Source organism: Pongo pygmaeus, chromosome 9 (genome assembly GCF_028885625.2).
Source record: "Pongo pygmaeus isolate AG05252 chromosome 9, NHGRI_mPonPyg2-v2.0_pri, whole genome shotgun sequence".
Classification (NCBI taxonomy): domain Eukaryota; kingdom Metazoa; phylum Chordata; class Mammalia; order Primates; family Hominidae; genus Pongo; species Pongo pygmaeus.
Genome location: NC_072382.2, coordinates 136,142,803 through 136,167,554, shown reverse-complemented (window position 1 = coordinate 136,167,554; position 24,752 = coordinate 136,142,803). Strand labels below are relative to the sequence as shown.

Here is a 24,752-nt window from a genome sequence, read left to right as displayed (position 1 = left end):
CATGCCCCTCAGACCCAGAGACAGCATCTGCTGGCAATAAGGCATAATCAGAACATCAGGGAAAGCCTTTCTCCCTCACCAGCAGGCTAACCAAGCTGGAGAAAAAGTAACACATATTATAGCTGAGAGAGCCGCAAGCAACAGATTCTCTGTGGGACACAATGCAAAGGCGAGACTCAGAGGGGAATGCAGACACAGAGAAAACAACCTCTGCCAAACCAGCATTTGCCCTCGACACAAGGTACCACCAGAAACATTTGAAGCCCATGATGCATGAAGGATAACACAGCAACAACAAACCTCACAACCAGCTCAACTCCAGACGAGGGGAACACAAAATCCCACATGGCCTAGCAGAATGAAAGGCATGCTGATCTCCAAGACAGTATCTATGTCCCATGCACGATGTGCAGTTTTCAATAAAAAATTATGAGACATACAAAAAGGCAAGAAAAGAACACACTTGGAAGAGATAAAGCAATCATCAGAAACAGATAAGGCACAGATGTTGTAACTATCACACAAGGAATTCAAAATAACTATGATTAATATATCTAAGACTATCATGGAAAAGGAAGACAGCATGCAAGATCAGATAGGTAATTTTGGCTGAAAGATGAAAACTAAGAAAGAAGCAAATGGAAATACTAGAAATCAAAAACATAGCAAGAGAAACGAAGAATTTCTTCAATAGGTTCATCGCTAAACTCAACAGGCATGAGGAATGAATCAATGAACTTAAAGATACGTCAGTAGAAATTAAGCAAACTGAAAAGTAAACAGAAAAAAAGACAGTGGGAAAGAAAACAGCATCCGAGAGTTGTGAGACCATACTAAGTGATCTAATGTACATGCGATTTGAATTGCAGAAGGTGAGAGAGCAGAGAAAATATCTAAATAAGTGACGGCTCAGAATTCTACAAAATTAATGACCTAATCTTGCATTCCTGGGATGAATCTCACTAGAATGTAATTGTTTTAGTCCATTTTCACACTGCGGATAAAGACATACCTGAGACTGGGAAGAAAAAGAGGTTTCATTGGACTTACAGTTCCACATAGCTGGGGAGGCCTCAGAATCATGGCAGAAGGTGAAAGGCACTTATCACTTGGCAGCAGCGAGAGAAAATGAAAAAGAAGCAAAAGTGGAAACCCCTGATAAACCCATCAGATCTCGTGAGACTTATTCACTATGATGAGAATAGCACGGGAAAGACCAGCCCTCATGATTCAATTACCTCCCACTGGGTCTGTCCCACAACACATGGGAATTCTAGAAGACGCAATTCAAGTTGAGATTTGGGTGGGGACATAGCCAAACCATATCAGTAATGTATTATCATTTTACATATTGCTGGATTCAATTTGCTCATCCGTTGTTGAGAATTTTTGCTTCCATGTTCATAAGGGAAATTGGTCTTTGGTTTTCTTTGCTTTAGTTGTTTCTATTTGGTTTTGGAATTAGGACAATGCTGACCTCATAAAATGAGTTTAGAAGTATTCTCTCCTTTTCTGTTTTCTGGAACATATTGTGTAGAATTATTATTATTTCTTACTTAATGTTTGGTAAACTTCACCAAACCACAGATCCAAGAATCTCCTGGAACACCAAGCAGGATAAATTTTAAGAAACAAACCACGTCTAGGCATATTACACTCAAACTTCTGAAAACTAAAGACAAACAGAAAATTCTAAAGGTAGCCAGAGGATAAAAGACAAAAAAAAAAAAGATAAGAATTAATACTGACTTCTCATCAGAAACCACGAAGTAGAAACAAGAATGAAGAGATATCTTTAAAGTGGGGAATTAAGAAGATACCATTGTACAATCCTAATACTACCTACACTTTAGTATGATTAGTTGTGTCAGGTTAATTTTTAAATTATATATATATTTTTTCTCTTTCTTTTTTTTTTTGAGACAGGTCTCCCTCTGTCGCCCAGGCTGGAGTGCAATGGCATGACCTCGGCTCACTGCTACCTCCACCTCCTGGGTTCAAGCGATTCTCCTGCCTCAGCCTCCCGAGTAACTGGGATTACAGGCACCCACCACCAGGCCCAGCTAATTTTTGTATTTTAGTAGAGACGAGGTGTCATCATGTTGGTCAGGCTGGTCTCAAACTCCTGACCTCAAATGATCCGCCCACCTCGGCCTCCCAAAGTGCTGGGATTACAGGCATGAGCCACCACGCCCGGCCTATATTTTAAATTCTAAGTCAATAGCTACAATTTTTTAAACTGACATAAGTAATAAGTCTACAGAACAGATAAAATGGAATCAAAAAATTATCAATTAGCTCCAGAAAAGGGAGAAAAAAAGAACAAGAAAGAAACAAAGTACAAAAAAGGAAAGAATTTGCAAAAAGGTAAATTTCAGTCAAACCATATCAATAACTACTTTAAATGCGAATGATGTAGCCACATTATCTTAAAATACAAAAACTGTCAAATTGAATTTTTTTAAAGCAATATGTAAATATACGATATCTACAAGAAATCCATTTTAAATACAGATGTTAAGGTATATAAAAAGCAAAAGGATAAAGATATGCCATGCAAATACTAATTAAAAGAAAGCCAGAGTTGCTATATTTATATCAAAATAGAGTTCAGAACAAGGGAGAGGGACATTACATAAAGATACAGTGGCCAATCTTCCAACAAAATATCATAATCCTAAATGTGAATGCACCTCAAAACAGACAAAAACTAATAGGCGTAAAAGAAAAATAATCTATGATTATATTTAGAGATGTCAACATTCCTCTCATAAAAACTGATGGAATGAGCAGGCAGAAAATCAGTAAGGATAGTGACTACTTGGCCAATATCATCAATTAGCTTGACCTGATGGGAATTTATAAATAGATGTAAACTACACATTATTTTCAAACATACATGGAACATTCACCAAGAATGACCATATTATGATCCATGAAACAAACCTTAACAAATGTAAAAGAACAGAAATTATACAAGTATGTTCTTGGGCCTTAACAGTATTAAACTAGAAATCATTTATAGAATACTAGCTGGAAAATCCCGTAAGATTAAAAAATGAAACAGCACACTCCCAACTGAGGCATGGAATAAAGAAAGTCTCAAGGGAAATTTTAAAAAATGTTTTGATGTTTTGAACTCAATGAAAACACAGCCCATCAAAATTGGTGAGATGCAGCAAAACTAGTACGTACAGAGAAATTTATAGCATAAATGCTTATATTAGAAGAGAAGAAAAGTCCCAACTCAGTAAGCTAAATTTCCACCAGAAAGACCAGGAGAAAGAACAAATGCAATCCGAAGGCAGCAGAAGGGAGAAAATGCTAAAAGTTCAGAGCGGAAACCAAAGAAGCTGAAGACACAAAAATAACAAGGAATCAAAATCAAGCCGAAAGCTGATTCTCTGCAAAGATCAACAAAAATTATAAACTTCTAGCCACACTAACCAAAATAAATACACAAAATTAGCAATATTAGGACTGAAAGAGGAGCCATCACTAATGACAACAAACACATTAAGAGGATAACAAGGGATTATCACAAACAACTCTATGCCCATGAATTCAAAACTTTAGATGGAATAGAGTAAAATGAGTAGAATAAATTTAGATGGAATAGAGTAAAATGAGTAGAATAAATTCTCGAAAGACGTAAATTACTACAACTCCCTCAAGAAGAAATAACTTAAATTTTCCTGTGTTGTTAGAGAAATTGCAAGTTAAAATTCTTCTAAAAAGGAAAACTTCAGGTCCAGATAGTTTCAGTGATGAAAGTTACCAAACACTAAGAAATGCTAACAATTCTACACTATCTGTTCCAGAAAATAGAAAAGGAGAACATCCTTCCAAATTCATTTTATGAGGCCAGCGTTATCCTAATTCTAAAACCAAACAAATACCTTTTAAGAAAAGAAAACCAAAGACCAATGTCCTTCATAAACATGGAAGCAAAAATTCTCAACAAAAATATGAATAAACTGAATCTGGCAAAATAGAAAATGATAATATCTCACAATCAGATGAGATTCATTCCAGGAATGCAAGACTGGTTCAACATGCAAAAACCACAGTCACTGTATTAACACACTAAAGCAGGACGGCCTTTGGGTTTGACTATGACTTTATATACATGACAGTCAAGCACAATCCAGTCAGCTATCGAAGGAAATGAAGCACTGAGTCCTGCTACAACATGCATAAATGGACCTCAAAGAAACACCACGCTGTGTGAAAGAAGCCAGATGCAAAAGACTAAACACTGCATGAGCCCACTTACGTGAAATGTCTAGAAAAGGTAAATTTATAAAACTAGAAAGCAGATTGGTGGCTGCCCAGGGCTGGAGACGGGATTAACTGTGATAAGCATTAAATGCAATGAACATTTTGGATTGTGGTGATGGTTGTGGAACTCTGTATGTTGAATTTTATGCTTACAATGGGTGAATTTAATGGTGTACAAATGAGATTTCAATTGAGTTGTTAAATGAAAGTGACAAGAAAAAAAGAACAAAAAGGAAGAAGACTTAGCAAAGGTGTTGAAAAACTAGAGATAGCCTCAGACCCACAGAGCCCTGGCAGGGCCCCTGCCTTTCACCACGTTGGAAACTGTATAGAAATTGATGAAAATCCAGGCGCAGTGGCTCACGCCCATAATCCCAGCACTTTGGGAGGCCAAGGCGGGTGGATCACCTGAGGTCAGGAGTTTGAGACCAACCTGGCCAACGTGGTGAAACCCCATCTCTACTAAAAAGTAAAAAAATTAGCCGGGTGTGGTGGCAGGTGCCTGTAATCCCAGCTACCCGGGAGGCTGAGGCGGGAGAATCGCTTGAACCAAGGAGGCGGAGGTTGCAGTGAACCGAGATCACGCCATTGCACTCCAGCCTGGGCAACAAGAGTGAAACTCTGTCTCAAAAAAAAAAAGAAATTGATGAAAAAAGAAATGTTTCATGAGTCTTATTTATAATGTGGGTGGAGGGTGGGGACAGAGCCCTGGAGCTGCAGAGTCTTTGGCCAGGCCAGGGGGACACAGTGTGCGGGAATGGAAGGAAGGCCCTCGGGGGTGGGGTAGCGGGACTGGGAGCAGAGACAGAGGCTCACAGTGGCCCAGCCGGCCAAGGCGTGGGGGCTGGATGTCATCCTGGGCACAAAGGACAACCAGGAAAGGGTGTTAAGCAGAGGAGACTGTGACCAGGCCTGGTCTTGAAGCACGCACTCTAGCTAGTCTGTAGAGAAAGGACAGATGTACTCCCTGGAGGCTGCAGAGAAAGGACAGATGTACTCCCTGGAGGCTGGGCTGTGGCTTATCCTTCTTTGTAACTGTCACAGGAGGTCACCCACTGAGAGGAAGGTGGGAGCCGCTCAATCCACGTCTGTTAAATCAGTGCAGGTACAACCCTCATCCCTTCCCATAATGTGTATACGGTGGCGGGAAAGGCTGGCCCCACCAGAACTCCCTGGTGCGAGCAAGGCGCACAGCCAGTCTCTGAGCTCTGTCTTCACAGGGGAAAGGGAACATCATCTCCCTCTGATTCCCACCACCCCTCGCCCTTCCCACTCATCTCCGTGACGTGATCCACAAGCAGAGGTGACACAAGCAGGGTTCCCTCCTCCTTCCCCACCCCAAAAGGCTCCCAAAATGGCTTGGAACCTGCCGAGGACCCAGGGTGAAACCTGCGGTCTTCTTGTCAAACCTGTTTTCACGGAATACCAGCTACACAGGCAAGGGAGGAGGAGTTGTAAAACCCTGCCTGTCTGAAATGTCTTACCTGGACTTTATGAAGCTGACTGAAAGCATTCTGGTGAAGTTTTTGCAAATTGATGGCGGCCAGCACTGCATAAAGAAGAGAGAGGCCCAGCTGAGGCATGAGACAAGTGCTGTCAGGGAAGGGAAGGAATCCGCCCCCGGCCCGGTCGCAGGCAGGAGGAACGGAGGAACACATGCTCAGCAGTGAGGATGGCGAGATGCTGTCTGGATCCCACTCTGCCACATCCAAAGGGCTGCCATGGCCATCGCCACATCCCTGACACTTGCGAGGACTCTCATTGTTAAAATTAACCACACTCTGTGCAGAGAAGTGAGCCAGGCCAAGGCTCCCTGACATGATTAGACTGGAAACGGGACGCAGGCTTCCTGGCCCCAAGCTCAGCACGTGTTCCAGTGTGCCAGGCTTCCTTGGAAGAGCCACTACTAAGGAGGCAGAACGGCAGCCGCCAGCAGTGGCTCGCCCCGCTGGCCTGCTCACACCCGGGAGTGTCCCTCACTATTGCCATCTGATGAGTCCATCCAGAATCTTCCTGCCACTTAATTCTCTAGGATCTCCTAAGTGTCCACACGGAGACTTGGGTGGTAGGATCCCAGGAATGGAACCGGATCTAGGCGGGGTTCCTGACACAACACCCATCTTCTGGTTCTCCCTGTGGTTTCCCGAGTTAGTGGAGACGACCCTGATCCCACGCCAGGCCCAGCACCAATGCAGATTTCTTGCCACAGAAAAACTATGGGAGACGGAAAGGCGTCCTGAGAACAGAGGAGTTCCAGTGCTGCTGTGTTTAAAGATGGCAGGAGCAAGGCCAAGAGAGGGAGCTGGTGAGTGGCCCTGAGCCTTGACCTTGAGTCCTCATTTATTGTAACATCCAACTCCAGGATCCATCCCAGTGGACACGGGAAAGGGAGGTATGGAGATGCACTTGGTTTTCTCTGCAGTGTGTTCAAGATATACACGGGCTGGCTGAGAGCCCTGTTCTCCTGTGAACTAACTCTAAATGTGTACCTCCTTTGGTGTGGCCGCTCAGCACATGTTTCTCACCATCAGAGGTCAAGAGAAGCTCCACAATCCCTCTTCTCAGCAGGGCCTGTTGAGAAAATTAACCAAAATGAACCCAATTCCCTCATTCCCATGGGAAAAAAGAAATACATACAGCTCCCCATATTCATGGGTTCTGCGTCCATGGATTCTGCAATCACAGTCAGAAATATGTTTTTACTTTTTTAATTTTAAATTTTTTTAGAGACAGAGTCTTGCTGTGTTTCCCCAGGCTGGAGTGCAGTGGCACGATCATAGCTCACTATAACCTTAAACTCCTGGGTCAAGCCATCTTACCACCTCAGCCTCCTGAGTAGCTAGGACTACAGGCACACACCACCATGTCCAGCTAATTTTTTTTTCTTTTGTAGAAACAGGGTCTCACTATGTTGCCCAGCCTGGTCTCAAACTCCTGGCCTGAAGTGAGCCTCCTGCCTTGGACTCCCAAAGCACTCAGATTACAGGTATGAGCCACCACGCCTGGCCAAAAATATATTTCTTAATTGCATCTGTACTGAACACGCACAGGCATTTTTCTCATCATTATTTCCTAAAGAGTACTATATAGCAACTATTTATGTAGCATTTACATCGTATTGAGTATTAGAAGTAATCTAGAGATAAGTTAAAGTATATGGGAGAGGCCAGGCACGGTGGCTCATGCCAGCAATTTGGGAGGTCGAGGCAGGCAGATCACTTGAGGTCAAGAGTTTGAGACCAGCTTGGCCAACATGGTGAAACCCTGTCTCTAATTAGCCAGGTGTGGTGGTGCATACCTTCCAGCTACTCGGGAGGCTGAGTCACAAGAATTGCTTGAAACCAGAAGTAGAGGTTGCAATGAGCTGAGATCACACCAGCCTAGGTGACATAGTAAAACTGTCTCAGAAAAAAGAAAAAAAAAAGAAAAGAAAAAGTATATGGGAGGATGTGCATAGGTTGCATGGAAATGCCACACCATTTTATGTCAAGAACTTGAACACCGACCGATTTTGTGTCCACGGGGGCCCTGGAATCAATCCTTCATGGATGCTGAGGGACGACTATATGAGGAAATCGGAAACTAAGCAGAGCATGGTTCAGTTGGGTGAGATGGGAGCTAGACACGGGTTTGAATTCAGAGTCTGAACTTCTGCAACTTAGTAAATTGGGGGAAAGCACTGTCTCGGTCTCAGCCTGGTGATTTTTGTGGGGAATGACCCTAAAATGGGTCGAGTGTGGTTTCTGACACCCCATAATCAAAGCCTGCAGGGGAAAAAAGGGCTGAGTTTACCAGGAAATGCCCTGGAAGAGGATCTCAGTCACTGAAAGAAGAGGAAGACGACTAGGTGAGTTTATCAGGAAATGCCCTGGAAGAGGATCTCAGTCACTGAAAGAGGAGGAAGAAGACTAGGTGAGTTTATCAGGAAATGCCCTGGAAGAGGATCTCAGTCACTGAAAGAAGAGGAAGACGACTAGGTGAGTTTACCAGGAAATGCCCTGGAAGAGGATCTCAGTCACTGAAAGAAGAGGAAGAAGACTAGGTGAGTTTACCAGGAAATGCCCTGGAAGAGGATCTCAGTCACTGAAAGAAGAGGAAGAAGACCAGGTGAGTTTACCAGGAAATGCCCTGGAAGAGGATCTCAGTCACTGAAAGAGGAGGAAGAAGACTAGGTGAGTTTACCAGGAAATGCCCTGGAAGAGGATCTCAGTCACTGAAAGAAGAGGAAGAAGACCAGGTGAGTTTACCAGGAAATGCCCTGGAAGAGGATCTCAGTCACTGAAAGAGGAGGAAGAAGACTAGGTGAGTTTACCAGGAAATGCCCTGGAAGAGGATCTCAGTCACTGAAAGAGGAGGAAGAAGACTAGGTGAGTTTAACAGGAAATGCCCTGGAAGAGGATCTCAGTCACTGAAAGAAGAGGAAGAAGACCAGGTGAGTTTACCAGGAAATGCCCTGGAAGAGGATCTCAGTCACTGAAAGAGGAGGAAGAAGACTAGGTGAGTTTACCAGGAAATGCCCTGGAAGAGGATCTCAGTCACTGAAAGAAGAGGAAGACGACTAGGTGAGTTTACCAGGAAATGCCCTGGAAGAGGATCTCAGTCACTGAAAGAAAAGGAAGAAGACTAGGTGAGTTTACCAGGAAATGCCCTGGAAGAGGATCTCAGTCACTGAAAGAAGAGGAAGAAGACCAGGTGAGTTTACCAGGAAATGCCCTGGAAGAGGATCTCAGTCACTGAAAGAGGAGGAAGAAGACTAGGTGAGTTTACCAGGAAATGCCCTGGAAGAGGATCTCAGTCACTGAAAGAAGAGGAAGATGACTAGGTGAGTTTACCAGGAAATGCCCTGGAAGAGGATCTCAGTCACTGAAAGAGGACGAAGAAGACCAGGGAACCGCTCTGTGCTGGAAGGGGAGAGGCTGCAGCTGTGGGGTCCTGAGAACCATCAGGGAATTCACCAAGCTCAGGTGCTGCCAAACACTGTCAAGGGGAACAAGAAAGCCTGCCATGGCTGCAGGGATGGGGATATCTAATCTGAAAAACCATGGTCACGAGGCCAGATAGCCAGGGCCTGGCTGTGCGTCTCCTGTGTTCATCGAGCCAGAGCTGGGCCTGGGAGTGGAGTTGAATGGTATTTTTTTTTCTTTTTCTTTTCTTTTTTTTTTTTTTTGACACGAGTCTCGCTGTGTCGCCCAGGCTGGAGTCCAGTGGCGTAATCTCGGCTCACTGCAACCTCCATCTCCCAGGTTCAAGTGATTTTCCTGCCTCAGCCTCCTGAGTAGCTGGGATTACAGGTGTGCACCACCACGCCCAGCTAATTTTTGTATTTTTAGTAGAGACAGGGTTTGGACACATTGGCCAGGCTGGTCTCGAACTCCTGACCTCAGGTGATCCACCCACCTCAGCCTCACAAAGTACTGGGATTATAGGCATGAGCCACTCACTGAGCACAGCCAGTAAATTTTAAAATCAAGAACAAATAATGCTGGCTGAATGCAACGGATTCAGGGCAGCCACGCATTCCCCGGGAAAAGTTAGGGAGGGAAATTACTCTCTGACCTTGTCCAACTCCAGAAGCCACAGCTATAGGGCAGGAGTCAGCATGTGGATGAAGTCCAGCCCCGCCCTCCTCCCCACTTTGCCCAGCTGGGGACCCCTACCCTTCCCGTCCCGCCCTCCAGCCAGAGGTCCCCGCACAGGCACTGCTGCAGAGGCAAGGGCGGAGTCAGGACGGCTCAGGCCAGCCCTGCAGCCCTGCACTCTGCTTGGCAGCCTACGGCGGGGTTCAGTTGAGACTGAACTCTCATCAGCTTCCTGAATGTGGGAAGTCAGGGGCCAGCAGGGTCTGAGGCACCAGGAAGGACAGCAGGCAGGACTGCAGTTATTCCCTGGTCTGACACGTCCCTCCGTGAAGAAGCAAGAGGGACAGGAGAGACGACGTTTATCTTACAGGCCAGAAAGCTTCAAGCGGAGAGTCACATCACTAAGTTCTTGAAGCATTATTTACAGTGGAGGAAGATTCACCAACCCCAGCTTTGATGAGAATCGTGGGTTACAGAGATAGGAAGCAGAAAGGAATAGCCTTTTAATGCCACGTTCTGTCTTCTAATAAAGTTATTTAGGTACATAGTGATTGTCTTGACTGCTGTAAATTCACAGAAAATGAACTTGATCTACAGTTGAACCTTGAACAACACAGGTTTGAACTGTGCGGATCCACTTATACTCGGATTTTTTTCAATCAAGTTACAATCCCCTGCCTCTCCTGCCACCTCCTCCACCTCTTCTGCCACCCCTGAGTCAGCAAAACCGACTGCTCCTCCTCCTCCACCTCCTCCTCCTCCCCCTCAGCCTGCTTAACATGAAGATGATGAGGATAAAGACCTTTACCATGATGCATTTCTGCTTAATGAGAAGTCAATATGTTTTCTGTTCCTTATGATTTTCTTAGTAACATTTTCTTTTCTGAAGCTTACTTTACTGTAAGAATACAGTATATAATAGATATACAAAACCTGCATTAATCAACTGTTTATTATTGGTAAGGCTTCCAGTCAACAGTAGGCTATTAGTGACTAAATTTTGAGGGAGTCAAAAGTTATACGCAAATTTTCAGCCACGCAGTGGGCTGGTACCCCTCAGCACCTCGTGTTCACAGGCCAATATTCTCAGAATGCACAGTGTCCAGCCCTATCACTCATGCACCCAGGAATCAGAAAAGCACAGAGGAGGAAGGAGGCATGTAAACATGGGGCCAAACCAAGGCCCTCTTACCTTGTGGAGATACGGCATGTATGTTTTATCCTTATTGAATGAGCCATATTCATTCTCCACTTGCACCGCGATGACAGGGCCTCCCTGGCGGTACTGAGAAATAAGCAGAGGAGGGTTAAAGAGTGAGGCTATTTGGGGCAAAAGCCTGGAGTCTCTGGGCTTGCTGCTAATGGCTGCACAGCTGGCGTGGCAGGCTCTGATCCACGGCCCCTGCAGTCTGCACGCTCTGCTCCAGCGCTGGAGTTAGAGTCTGCTGGGTCACTTGGCTGCTGTGGGAGCCACCTTCCCTAGTGCGTTGCAGATACATAACTGCCAGTTTTCCCTCTGTTTCTCACACTAGCTGCTTAAATTGGAGTCCTCAAACCTACAAATGCACCTGCTTCCATGCCAATCCCATCCATATTCCCACCTCCCTCCTGCCTTAGGCTTATGCCACCACTTGTGTGTGGGTCCCACGGTCTTCCACTACCTGATCAGGAATGTGGCTCTGGGCACAGCCCCTCTCCCCTCTGTGCCTTTGACCTTCCTTTGCAACAAGCTGACCTCCATGATCATGGAAACTTACTCAGGACCCTCTGCATCAAGAGAGATGGGGGCAGAGGCCCAGAAATGTTCCCCTCTTCCCACTCTCCTCATTAAGAGCCACACTTCCTAGAAGAGTTACCGGTCATCTACACCCACATCTCCTGTTTTCTTGCTTTTAACTCACTCCTCAAACCCCCTTGGGAAAGATTCCAGCCCGTCCTGCCATCCAGACCATCAACATTGACCTAGTTATGCTAAACTCAAAGGACTTTTCAGAATATCCTCTTTCAGGGTCCTTCCGCAGTCTGGTGCATTTCCTTCTCCTTGGAGCCTAGCCACAGAGAAGGCAGCCTGAGCACTGGAAAGCCAAGATCTGAGCTTTTTGTCCCAACATACAGCAGGCCTGTAGTCCCCACTGCCTACAGCATTAATGGCCAGCTTTATAGTGCGTTCCTCCCTCTTGGACAAAGGAATGCTGGCTCTGAGGGCACTAAGGAAGGAGAACAGGCATGACTGTCAGCTCTTCCTTTGCAGGTTCCCCTCTACCTCCTTCCCATCGCACCCTCTGCCCAGGAGTGCTGGCTTCCCACAGCTCCTGCTGTGATTCTCTTTGCCGCCACAGGGCAGCACCACGCCTGCCCCCGACTGGACGCATGGCCTCTCCACTGTGCCTGGTACACTCGGCAGTGACCACACAGGGCCTGGTGCTCAGCAATTACTCGCTGGATGGACACAAATATTCTCAGCTAGTGAGTTGAGAACAATTGTTTTCATTATTGAACAGTATCAGTTCTCTCCAACCCGAAGGGTGAGACTTCTAAAAACCCCATTGCAGAGGAATTCCCAGTCGGCCTTATGAAATAAACAGGATAAGAATAAAAGTCCCACGTACACCAGTAATGCACTCTAAAAATTATTTTTACATAATTATTAAAACAATAAAGACAACCAATTCAGTAAAGGGACCTTAAAATACTAATGATGTATCAATAATCAAATTAGTGCAAGGTATAGGGCATTACATTTCATTTACACTTATAATTCCTTGCTTCTTAAAAATTTCCTAGGATTTCCCACAATTCAATGGGATGCCTGTAAATTAGCTTTCCTTGTTGCATACATATGAATGTAAATGGCATTTGTGCTTGTGCTAAAACTTCCATCCAAATAGTCAGTCTTTCTGGTTTTAAGGCTCACTCCTGCCACTGAGTCCCATCTAGATTGCAGAAATGCAAACAGACACATACAGCGTCAGCCCTTCAAACAAAAGATGTACCTCAACTCCACCTAACGGAGCCAGAGTTTAATCCTAAAGACAGGGTTTTCTTCCTCTCAGCAGTGGCCATCTCTCAAAGCTGTATTGCAGCAATATCATTCCTAAGCTCTGTCTCACGTTCTTCCTTTGTTATCCTTCGATTCTTCTCTTTATAATTATCCTAATAAGACAACTCACAGGCCGGGTTCTGTGGCTCATGCCTGTAATCCCAGCCCTTTGGGAAGCTGAGGCAGGCAGATCACCTGAGGTCAAGAGTTTGAGATCAGCCTGGGCAACATGGTGAAACCCCGTCTCTACTAAAAATACAAAAATTAGCCAGGCATGGTGGTTGGTGCCTGTAATCCCAGCTATTCAGGAAGCTGAGGCAGGAGAATTGCTTGAACCCAGGAGGCGGAAGTTTCAGTGAGCCGAGGTCGCACCACTGTACTCCAGCCTGGGCAACAGAGTGAGACTCCATCTCCAAAAAAAAAAGAAAGAACTCACAATTCATGATTCCAAATTAGCTACAAAGGCCTAGATCTGTATGTTTGCCATATTTTCTCCCAAACAGAAGAGTAAGATAAGTTATCAGCCTACTACTACCTAAAAATCCAGGTGTTTTTTTGGTTTGTTTTTGAGACAAGGTCTTGCTCTGTCACCCAGGCTGGAGTTCAGAGGCACGATCTCAGGTCACTGCAACTGGGCTCAAGCCATCCTCCCAGCTTAGCTTCCCGAGTAGTTGGGACTACAGGTGCACACCACGCTCTCGAATTTTTGTATTTTTTGTAGAGATGTGGTCTCACTATATTGCTCAGGCTGGTCTTGTACTCCTGGGCTCAAGCAGTCCTCCCACTTTGGCCTCCCAAAGTGCTGGGATTACAGCCGTGAGCCACCATGCCAGGCCATAATCTAGATTTTTATCCCATCTCAAGCTACATCAAGAGATGTATCCTTAAACTATTTTTACTTAATAACCATGTGCATCTTCTCTTTTGTAAGAGTTATGTTGTTTAAATTAAAAAAAAAATTACAATGACCAAACAATGCTGTCTTGTAGACCGCACAGTACAATGTTCTTTTTTTGTCACAGACCTGACTGTGTGCTCTAGGTTGCCATGGTAAAAATGAAGGCGTTTCTTATCAAGTGCATGAGGTCTGGGTACACCATAAAAAAGGCAATGCTGCCGGGCGCGGTGGCTCACACCTTTAATCCCAGCACTTTGGGAGGCAGAGGCGGTAGGATCACGAGGTCAGGAGATCGAGACCATCCTGGCTAACACGGTGAAACCCCGTCTCTACTAAAAATACAAAAAATTATCTGGGCATGGTGGCGGGCACCTGTAGTCCCAGCTACTTGGGAGGCTGAGGCAGGAGAATGGCGTGAACCCAGGAGGCGGAGCTTGCAGTGAGCCGAGATCAAGCCACTGCACTCCAGCCTAGGCAACAGAGCGAGACTCTGTCTCAAAAAAAAAAAAAAAAAAAAAAGGCAATGCATGGCACCTGTGTTCTTCCCATCTGTAGGAGTAAATCAAACTAGAATGCAGGGCAATAGCAGGTAGACTTACACAGATACGGAATGGGGGGTGCAAGTTATTTTTTTACAACATAAATGGAAAATCCAAATGTCCACGAATAGGATATGAATTCCTGATTTTTGTTTTTTTGTTTTGTTTTGTTTTTTGAGACAGAGTCTCAGTCTGTTGCCCAGGCTGGAGTGCAGCGGCATGATCTTGTCTCACGTAACCTCTGCCTCCCAGGTTCAAGTGATTCTCTTGTCTCAGCCACCTGAGTAGCTGGGATTACAGGCATGTGTCACCATGCCCATCTAATTTTTTTGTATTTTTAGTAGAGACGGAGTTTCCCATGTTGGTCAGGCTGATCTCAAACTCCTGACCTCAGGTGACCCACCTGCCTCGGCCTCCCAAAATGCTGGGATTATAGGCATAAGTCACCAAGCCTGGCCTGAATTCCTGTTAAATGAATTATGATATATCCCTACTAGGGAACACTGTGCAGGCACTAAAAAGAGTGGCTGGTTTCAAATATATATATTTCAAGTAACAAAAGAAAAATGCCTGAAGGAATCATATATTTTTATATTAAAAAGGATATACATTATTTTTAATGTAAAAGGATGTAGGTGTCTATGTGTTCGTGTCTGTGTACCTAGAGACATGTGTATAATTTGCTTCTATGTTGATAAAATCTCTAAAAAGAGACACAAAATCTAGTAAAATTGGTTGTCTCCTGAAAGGGCAATTAAATGGCTCTGGGACAGGGTGGAAGGCGAGATTTTCATCTGACCAAAAATTCATTTGTACCTTCTGAGTCCTTTTGCCATGTTAAAAGCGGAAAGAAGCAATGGAAGATTGGCAAGCTTGAGGAACAGTAACTTCACGTGGACAACCAGTCCCCGCCTCGTGTGATGAGTCTTTCTAGAAACTCTAGGGCAAGCTAACCTGGACAACAAGGACAGGACAGGTCAGCCCTTCTGTCCTCAAGCCAAGGGTCCGGAACTCAAGGTTACAAGAAAGTCAACTCAATTGTTCATGGAGACTGCAAGTGGCCTCTTCAGTGATCAAGCCAGAACAAACTCTTTCCCTAAAGTGCACGTAAGAAAGATGCAGGCGATAATTTGGCTTTACCTGAAGAGGAATCACTCTGGGAATCAGGTGGTCAAAATACTTCTCAACTGCTTCAATGAAGCTCTTGTTGGTTGTCCTCAACAGTAACCGGGGGTCTTGCAGGAGCCAGCTGGGGACAAGAGAGGCGGGCTCAGGGTCTGAGACGGGTCGGGAGAGGGAAGCAGGAGTGGGCTCAGAGCTGCCCCGCCTCGCCGCACATCTGCCCAGCTGCCTCACACCCCTGGTCCCGGAGCACTCAGGGGTCCTGGAAAGATCTGTGCCGCGTGAGACCTTCAGACCATTCTCACAGACTTGTGGGATTTGAAAGGAAACACCCGCCTCCACCTCCAAGGCACTTCATAACTTCGGAAGTGCCTTCAGCTCTATTTGGTCTGACTGAGGGGCTGGCCTGTCAAGGCTCTTACAGCCATGTCTTAGAGAGCTTTTTCTTCTACCTTTTGTTGAACACTCTCCATTCTTTTTCAGTTTATTGAAAACATTTTTCGGTCGGGTGTGGTGATTCATGCCTATAATCCCAGCACTTTCGGAGGCCGAGGTGGGCAGATCACCTGAGGTCAGGAGTTCGAGACCAGCCTGGCCAATGTGGCGAAAATCCCGTCTCTACTAAAAGTACAGAAATTAGCCAGGTGTGGTGGTGGGCGCCTGTAATCCCAGCTACTCAGGAGGCTGAGGCAGGAGAATCACTTGAACCCGGGAGGCGGAGGTTGCAGTGAGCAGAGATCGTGCCATTGCACTCCAGCCTGGGTGACAAGAGCAAGACTCCGTCTTAAAAACAAAAACATTCTTGGGGACAGAAAAAATTTCCATAGGCACAGTGTCACATTTCCACTAAGAGCTAAGGCTTCAGGCTCAGGGCAGGAGCCTACGTGCCAACGATACTCCACCCACTCCAGGTCACTGGGAAAGTGCCAGGCAGGCCTCCAGCCAAGCTATGCCGGGAGTCACTGCTTCCCGAAAACTCCACTCCCCTCAGCTCAGGCTCTCTCTGCCCCTGGAGAAAAGCAAAGGCCTCTCTCTTCATCCTGGAGAAAAGCAAAGGCCTCATCTGACTCTGAGGTGCAGAGGTGCTCACTGGAGGCAGAGCCCCAGATTCCCCAGGAAGCCCTGCCCACCACAGGGGTGGCAGAAAGGAGTCTTGGAGTCTCACCCTGACCCTGGGGGCCAGAATCACAGACGAGAGAACAAGTCAAAGAAAAGCAAGAGGGAAAGGAGGGGAGCTGAGGGTGGTCTCACTGCATGGAAAGGCAGCCTTCCCCTCACAAAATAAGCAAAAGATCAGAAGTTTTCAAAACAAGCCCAGAGTCGTCAGAACATTCCTTTGCAGGCCTTAAAGCTTCTGGTCCCTTTCTTCCCAGGGCATTTTGAGAAGGACAGAGGGGGCCACAGCCCCTCCTGCATGGGGAAAGAAGAGTGGGAGCCTCTTGTGGCTCCCCGCGCACACCCTCCCTGCACACACTTCTCCCCGCGCACACCCTCCCCGCGCACACCCTCCCCGCACACACCCTCCCCACACACACTTCTCCCCGCGCACACCCTCCCCGCACACACTTCTCCCCGCGCACACCCTCCCTGCGCACACCCTCCCCGCGCACACCCTCCCCGCACACACCCTCCCCCCACACACTTCTCCCCGCGCACACCCTCTTGACCGCATGCCCAAGGTCCCAGGACCAATGTCTGGAGCTTCTCATCTGTGAATCGGGGATGACAACTGCACCCACCCCCACCCCCACCGCAGTACCGCAGGCTTCACATGAGACAATGCAAGCACGGTGTGTGGCGTGGGCCAGCACACCTCCCATCGGCTCCGTGAATAAAGGTTACTTTCCTTGTTACTAGACTGAAATTCACTTTTTTTAAAGCAAATACTTTGCTAGAACCACGACTCTGGGATTATAGCCCCACTTGCCTGGGCAAGCCCCCGAGGTCCATCTCACTGCAGATGTAGGGGCCTGGACGCAGAATCACCCACAGCCCGATCTCCGCAGCCATCAGGACGAAGGCCCTAGGGAGGTCCACATCGTCAGCCCCTCCCACGACAGCCCAGGATGAGGCCAGGTGGGGGCTACACACATCACAGGGTGGAGGAGCTGCCCGGTGGGGTAAAGGGATGACTCGGCCCCACCCCCAAAGAGCGGGGACTCCCACACCAGGTCGGTGGCCTGAGCTGCTCCCAGCCTCAGAGCCTCTGCACAGCCCCATCGGGGGCCTGAGGAAGAAGGGTCACAGCCAGGGCACAGGGGTCTTAACAGTGAACCTGACCCAATAGCCTTACTAGCCTAGAGGGGCCGCCGTGCCCCAGCCCAGGCGGCCAGACCCCATGCAGAGTTGGGCGGTTCCCGGAGTCTTCTGTCCCTCTGGGCTGCAGTGGAGAAGTGGGGCCCAGAGGCTGCAGGCCCAGCCCCTCTGGGTGACAGGTCACGCTGGGGAGCATCTAGGTCCTGGGTGCAGGGCCTCTCACAGTCTTAGAACAGGGCTCGAGACCCAGGTCCCTCCCTGGTTCTCTTTGGTTGCTAATCCATCCCCAGTAGCCACCTCTGTGCCCCTGCCCCTGGCCAGTTCACAGAAGCAGCAACATCACATACTCCAGGTCCAGGTTCCCAGAGAAGTCAAATTTGCCTCTTTCTGGTTCATGCAGGTTCCATGGAACATAGCTAGAAGAGGTGAAACGGAAGTATGATGAGTATCTTCTTATTTCTTCCTCCAAATTGTTAGGTCTGCCCCAAATCCAAGCCAAAACCATGCATAGCTCTATTTTGAAATAAGTTGAAGTTTCCAGTGGAAATTAAACCTCTATTACACTAACCATGACTATCTTTAATAGTTCCTTGCTCTATTATCCAATTGTGGTTCAAGCTGCCAATTATCCTATGATGCTAGATTTCTTGCGATTTAGATATAAATTCTTCCACTCACCGCCCTATTGTAACACCCATTAAAAGTATAAATTAAAAAAGAGAACAAAAACAAAAATGTCTACATCTTCCTTATAAATTATTGCTATGAGTTAGTCAAAATAAGAATAAATGAGGAGTTTCTGTGGAGATAGTGGAGTTACAGTAAATCTAGTAAGGGTACTACTACATTTAGACCTCAGCAAGAAGGGCCCCCACGGGACCCTCCCCCATAGAGCTATGAGTAAAAATTTTATTAGGTATACTAGGCATAGTTCACGAGGCAACTGTCTTTTTTTGTGCCACTGGCAACATGTTTGAGTGTTATGCCCCTTAACATCATGTTTCCTATAAGCCCTGTGGTTTTTATTACACAATTTTGTGCAGCGCAGAGATTTCTGACAATACATTGTAGAACTGACTGTATGACCCACCAAGAAGACATACTAATTAGGGCCTTCTATGAGCTTAACAACATAGCTTGTTGTATGTTCTAAGTTACAACACAGCTTGTTGTAAGTAAAGGAGAAGCTGACTGAATTAGAGAGGACACGGATACATCAGTTACCATCACAGTGAAAAGATTTAAAGTAGCCCCTCTAAGAAACAAAGATAATAAGCAGCAAAAAAAGAAAAAGAAAAAACTTGTAAGGATATAGATTTGAACTGCATAATTAAAAGGCTGCATCTAATAAATAAAGAGAGAATCCAGTAGCCAACAGATAGAGCATTTACATTCCCTTAAAAAGTGCATCTGTAGAACTAAGTATGAAAAAAGAATGTAAAATTTAAAAGACCAAAATTTAAAATGCATGAAACAGTTGTAAAATAGTGGCATGTACTATGTCACAAAGTAAATCTCAACAGATTCCAAAAGCCTATATCACATAGTCCATAATCCCAAAATAAATGCAAATAAATTTAAAAATCACAGTTAAAAATAGTAAAATTTAAATAAATAAATAAAACAGAAAGCACATTCCCAAATAGCTAATGGAAACAACATCAAAACTTACAAAATATTTGAAAATAAATGACATTCAAAGCACTATATAGCAAAATTTGTGGGCTATATAACCAAAGCAACACTCAGAGAAACATTCATATCTTTGAAGGAATATATTAGAAAACACAAAAGACTGGAAATAAAAGAAGCTAAATTTTAACTCAGGGAAAAAGAAGAAGGAGGAGGAGGAAACTGAGAAGGACAGAGAAGAGAAGGTACTAAATTTAATAAAGTAGAGAAAAGGAAATTACACATAACTCAGAAACTGTGAAATATAAATCTGAAATATACAGAGTATCAACAAAGCTACAGGCTAGTTATTTGAAAAGACTAAATAGAAATAGATAAGATTAAGAAAAAAGAAAAAACAGCCAAAATATACAATGTGATGTATATAACTTCCAAGTGAGTACAGGAAAGAAAGGAAAAATTTCTTAAGTCCCAGCAGGTTCAAAAGAAGAAAGAAGGCCGGGCGCAGTGGCTCGTGCCTGTAATCCCAGCACTTTGGGAGGCTGAGGCAGGCGGATCACCTGAGGTCAGGAGTTTGAGATCAGCCTGACTGATATGGTGAAACCCCATCTCTACTAAAAATACAAAAATTAGCCGGGTGTGGTGGGGGGAGCCATAGTCCCAGCTACTCAGGAGGGTGAGGCAGGAGTATGACTTGAACCCAGGAGGGAGAGGTTGCAGTAAGCAGAGATCGCGCCACTGAACTCCAGCCTGGGTGACAGAGCAAGACTCCATCTCAAAAAAAAAAAAGAAAAAAGAAAGGAAAGAAAAAAAGGGGAAAGCAGGATGTGTTCAAGAAGAAATAGAGGACATGAGTTAATAACCATTCAAAGAGCTATGTCGTCCCAAAACCCTTCACCTCACAAAACACAAAAGATAGTAGTCACAGAGTTTACAGGTGAATCTTAAGAAACTTTCAGAGTAAAGATAATTCTTGTGCAAAATATTTCCAATAAGTACAAAAAGAAGATTTACTCACTTTATGAGCTTATTATAAGATTGATTCATAACTGGACAAGAATACTAACAAAATAAAATTTTAAATCAGTTTTGCTTATAATCATAAACACATATGAAATAAAACACTAGCAAATAAAGTCTAGCAATCTGTGTGTATGTAATGTGTGCATATCTCAGAACCAAGCAGAGTTGATACCAGTACCACATGGCTGTTTAACTATCAGAAAAATTGTCAATGTAATTCAGCAATTCAAAAGAAAAGTGAAGAAAAACTATATTGTCCTCCCAATAGATGCAGTAGCAGCTCTCAGTAAAACTCAACGATTATTTCTGATTAAATTCTTTGCATTTTAAATGAACCAGTTATCAATTTACTGCCTCTCAGCTTCAAATTCACCCTTCAATACCAGCTCTGCAATAAGGCACAGGGCCCTCTAAGCATCTTCTCCTTTACAGTGAGTGTGACGGTAAGCTTGCGGCAAGATGGTGGTGGCAGGCCGTCAGGAGGACGGGGCCTCTGATTCTGAAGCAGTTTTGCTTTTCTGTGGTCATACAGGGTGGCTGGTCAGTTGTATACAGGTACGAGGACAACCGTGGTGTTTCCTTTTAAAGGGTGAATTGCTTGAGTCCGGGAGTTTGAGACCAGCCCAGACAACATGGCGAAACTCCATCTCTACAAACAATTCAAGAAATTAGCCTGGTGTGATGGCCCCAGCTATGCAGGAGGCTGAGGCAGGAGGGTCACCTGAGCCCGAGGAGCAGGAGCTGCCATGGGCTAAGATTGGGCCACTGCACTCCAGCCTGAGCAACAACCAAACAGAACAACAAACCCTGTCTCAAAAAAAAAAAAATTGTTTTAAAAACATGCATGTATCTGTAAGTACATATTTATCTGTAAGTGTGCCTTAAGCTTGTGTCATTAAACTGAGTGCTCCCAAGGGCGCCTGGTGTTCCTTCATTAGACAGACAGAATCCCGAGGAAATAACCTCCTCCCGTGAGATTCTCCCACTAACCCCTATCCAAGACTTTGATCACAGAGCAAACTCAGCATGAGACTAAGTGACAGCTGGACGCTTAAGCATAAAATGTATGTGCTGGAAACGACTGTGCGGAAGGAAGTCCTCACGCTGGGCCCCCAAAATCGGAGGCTCAGGCTCCCGGCCAGGATGCACTTGTAGGGTAACAAGATCCTGGAGGTGAGGGGCCGGCACTCACGTGGTGACAGTGTTGAAGCCACAGGCCTTCAGCTTCAGCAGGCGGTCCCTCCAGTACTCCCTGGGCACCCGGAAATAGTGGATGGAGCCCCCGAAGATCAGGAACTTGTGGCCCTCCAGTGTGAAGTGGGGCTTACCCCGACCTGTGCTTTCAGTTCCAAGTCCCACAGATCGATTCTTCAGCTCCAGAGGGGTCAGATGAGACCAATTAAACCTGGAGGGGAGGGGCGAGGGAAAGAAAGTGGAAAGGGAGAGAGAATTCGGGAGAGGGCTCGGAGGGACGGCTGAAACCCTAGCGAAAAAAAGAAGTGTTTGTTAGTAGGACGTGTTCTGTGCATATTCGCGATACTATTTTCTCCAAGAAAGGAGAGATCGCTCCCCTCCCTCCCCAGGAATGTAGCTCTCAAGCAGACCTAGGCTGGGACGGATGCGCTCCTCCAAGCGTGAAGTTCTCCTCCTGCTTAAACCGAGGAGCAAAACCTGATAAGATAAATGGCAGGAAAAAGATGCCCACCATTCTCTTCCAGGAGAGACACGGGCTGAAAGGAGAAAGGATAACAGTGACAAGGGGAGGGTGCTGGCCCCACCGAGCGGCAAGGGCCGGGAAGCTGTGCCGGGGGCGCTGCAGGGGCCAGAGCCAGGGAGGGGGCCCGCGACGCAGGCGGGGCTTCCAGGCGGGCCCAGGGCCAGGACAGCGCGGCACCACCCGGCCAGTCCCCTCCAGTCAGGATGAAGGCCGGGGACACACGTTCGGTCCTAGACCCCACAGACAGGCCTGCGCAGTGCTGGTGGGTGCCTGGGAGAGGTGGAGGCGCTGCCACCGCCACGTTCGGGAAGGACGCGGTGCCCAGCCGCGGGAGCCCCTGGCCCGCGTCCCCACCCCTGATTTTCTGGCCTCTGGTGAACAGCCCCTCCGCAGGGTGGGGGTAGCCAGGGGACCCGCCGAGGAAAGCTGGGGAGAGCGCGGCGCCGGCCGCAGAACCCGGGGAGGGTGGAGGCTCCCCGGCTCGCGCTGGGGTGGGGGCAGCCCGGGAGGGCCGCGGGGGCAGCGGCGATCCGTCACCTGAGGAGGGGCGAGGGCTTCATCGCGGCGAGGCCGAGGCGCCGAGGGTCCCTTGCGGCTTCCGCCCCTCTCCGCTGGCCCCGACGCCGCGCTCGGGCCGGGACTCGAGCCCCGGTTCCGCGGGGCAGGCTCAGGTCCGCGCGCGGCGCGTGCAGCCGAGGCACAAATCCGTTCGCAGGCGCGGGCGCCGGGTCCGGGTCCCAAGGGTGCGCGTCGGGCTCCCCGCGGCGGGGACAGCCGAGCTCCGCCGGCGCTGCAGGTGCTCCCGCGGTGCGTCCGGGCGCAGACGCCTCTCTGTCCTCGGAGGGAAAGCGGGAGGGCCCTTGGGGTAACGCCCCGACCTTGGGCTTCCTAAGCTGGCGGACGGCCAGCGGCACAGAGAGGCCGGCGCGTGGGAGAGGCGGAGGGAGCCCGGCGGCGCGGGGCAGGCGGTGTCCGTGCCGCGCGCACGGCTGGAAACGACCTGCGGATCCTGAACGAGGATTCCACAGGGGGCCGCGAAGCACAGGAGGGAGTCCCTGGAGAATTCTCGCTCCCGACGCTGCTACCTCTTGGTAAACGAGCGAGAACTGGAGCGCAGAGCCTTGGGAAGGCGGTTCCCTCGGCGGGAGCGGCCCGAGCACAGCTTCACAGCAGGTGCGAGCGCGGCGGATGCTTTGGCGACAGTGGCGGGACCTGCAGGAGGCAGGCCGAGGGGGGCTGTGGACGCCACGCCGAGCTCCAGAAAACAGTGGGGACTGTTCCGCGGTTTCCAGCAGAAACTAAGCCAGGTGTTCGTTTCACGGAGGTTACTCGGCTGCAGAGGGTGAGGCTGGAGGAGAACACACGTCCTCTCGGGTAGGCGCTCGTGGTGGTAACGCTGCCCAAGAGGAGGGCACGGGTTCCGGGGAGACTTTTGTGAGGTTAAACCGGCGGCTCCGGATAACTGAGCGCAAGAGGTCGGTGACACAGAGAGGGGTCTGGGAGGCCACATGCTTCAGGCTGAAGTAACTTGGCGGAGAAGTTGACTGAGATGGGAAACACAGGAAGGGATAGAGGCTGCGTAGAGGGAAAAGGCGATGAACTTGGTTTTGGAAACGCTGATGTGAAGTCCCTAGGATGAAAAAAGAAATGTTCCGATTTCTCCCTTTGAAGTCCTTGCTTCTTCCATTGTAAAGAACAGAGCCTATGACATCAGGTTGAAACCAGGAATGCAGTTCTCTGAAAATATTGTGTGTGGGGGAGGGAGTTTATCTTGTCTCATTCCTTACAAGGATACTTTGCTCTCTGAAACCTCAGCTCCCTGAAAGTTTCCTAGATGGTCCATCTTTTCCTCATTTTTTTCGACTGTAAGCGATAAACTGTTAATAATTTTGTGCATTTTGGTTTTACAGCCACACACTTTATTCTTCTTTGTCAAGTTTAAAGTACTCTAGGGCTTGTGCCTTCCCACATAAAATTTAGCATAAACTTGTCTGTTTCTACAAAAAGCCATGTTGGTATTTCGAGAGGAATTGCAATCAACCTATGGATCAAATTGAGAATTGTATCCTTATTATGTTGAATCTTCCAACCCACGAACATGGTATGTCTCTCTATTTAAATAGTTTTTTTTTCGCTTCTTTCATCAGAATTGTGTGATTTTTTCAACATCAGATCCTATGCATGTTTTGTTAGGTTTATACTTAAATATTTCCTTTGCTCTCAAGAGATTTAAACTGTTATTATTTTTTATTTCAGTTTCTACATGTTTGTTGTTAGCATATAGAAATGCGATTGTGTTTCTCGTGTTGATCTTGTATCCTGTGACCTTGGCAAACTCACCTATTAAAGAGGTTATTTGTATATTACTTGGCATTTTCTATGTAGATAATCATGTCATCTGCAAATATGGAGAGTTTTATTTCTACCTTTCCAGTCTGCTTGGCTTTTTATTCCTTTTTTTGTGTGTCTTAGTATGACTAAAATTTCTGTGTTGAATAAGAGCGGCAGGAACTGACACTGTTACCTTGTCCCCAGTGTCAGCTGGAAAACATTCTATTTTTCACTATTAAGTATGATGACAGCTATACGTTTTGTGTACATATTCTCTATCAAGTTGAAATAGTTTGACAGCTGGGTCTACAGTCACTAGAAGTGCTGTGGTGCT

At 46.8% G+C, this 24,752-nt stretch overlaps 1 protein-coding gene across 4 annotated transcripts in view; it reads right to left on the bottom strand.

Annotated features, from left to right (window-relative positions):
* GLB1L3 (galactosidase beta 1 like 3) overlaps window positions 1-23,369 on the bottom strand; it is a 44,079-nt gene extending 20,710 nt beyond the window's left edge. Inside the window, exons 1-9 of one of the 4 annotated variants that reach the window (XM_054441455.2) lie at window positions 22,625-23,369; window positions 21,975-22,100; window positions 21,563-21,853; window positions 18,063-18,131; window positions 17,387-17,482; window positions 15,478-15,586; window positions 11,053-11,145; window positions 6,771-6,852; window positions 5,766-5,830 (exon numbers count right to left, since the gene is read on the bottom strand). In XM_054441455.2, the coding sequence (XP_054297430.1) occupies window positions 5,766-5,830; window positions 6,771-6,852; window positions 11,053-11,145; window positions 15,478-15,586; window positions 17,387-17,482; window positions 18,063-18,131; window positions 21,563-21,853; window positions 21,975-22,100; window positions 22,625-22,647 (954 nt within the window). In that variant the 5' untranslated portion in view covers window positions 22,648-23,369. The remainder of the gene's footprint in view (window positions 1-5,765; window positions 5,831-6,770; window positions 6,853-11,052; window positions 11,146-15,477; window positions 15,587-17,386; window positions 17,483-18,062; window positions 18,132-21,562; window positions 21,854-21,974; window positions 22,101-22,624) is intronic. The other 3 variants (XM_054441453.2, XM_054441451.2, XM_054441454.2) reach the window with 3 other exon arrangements.
* Between the last annotated feature and the right edge of the window lie 1,383 nt (window positions 23,370-24,752).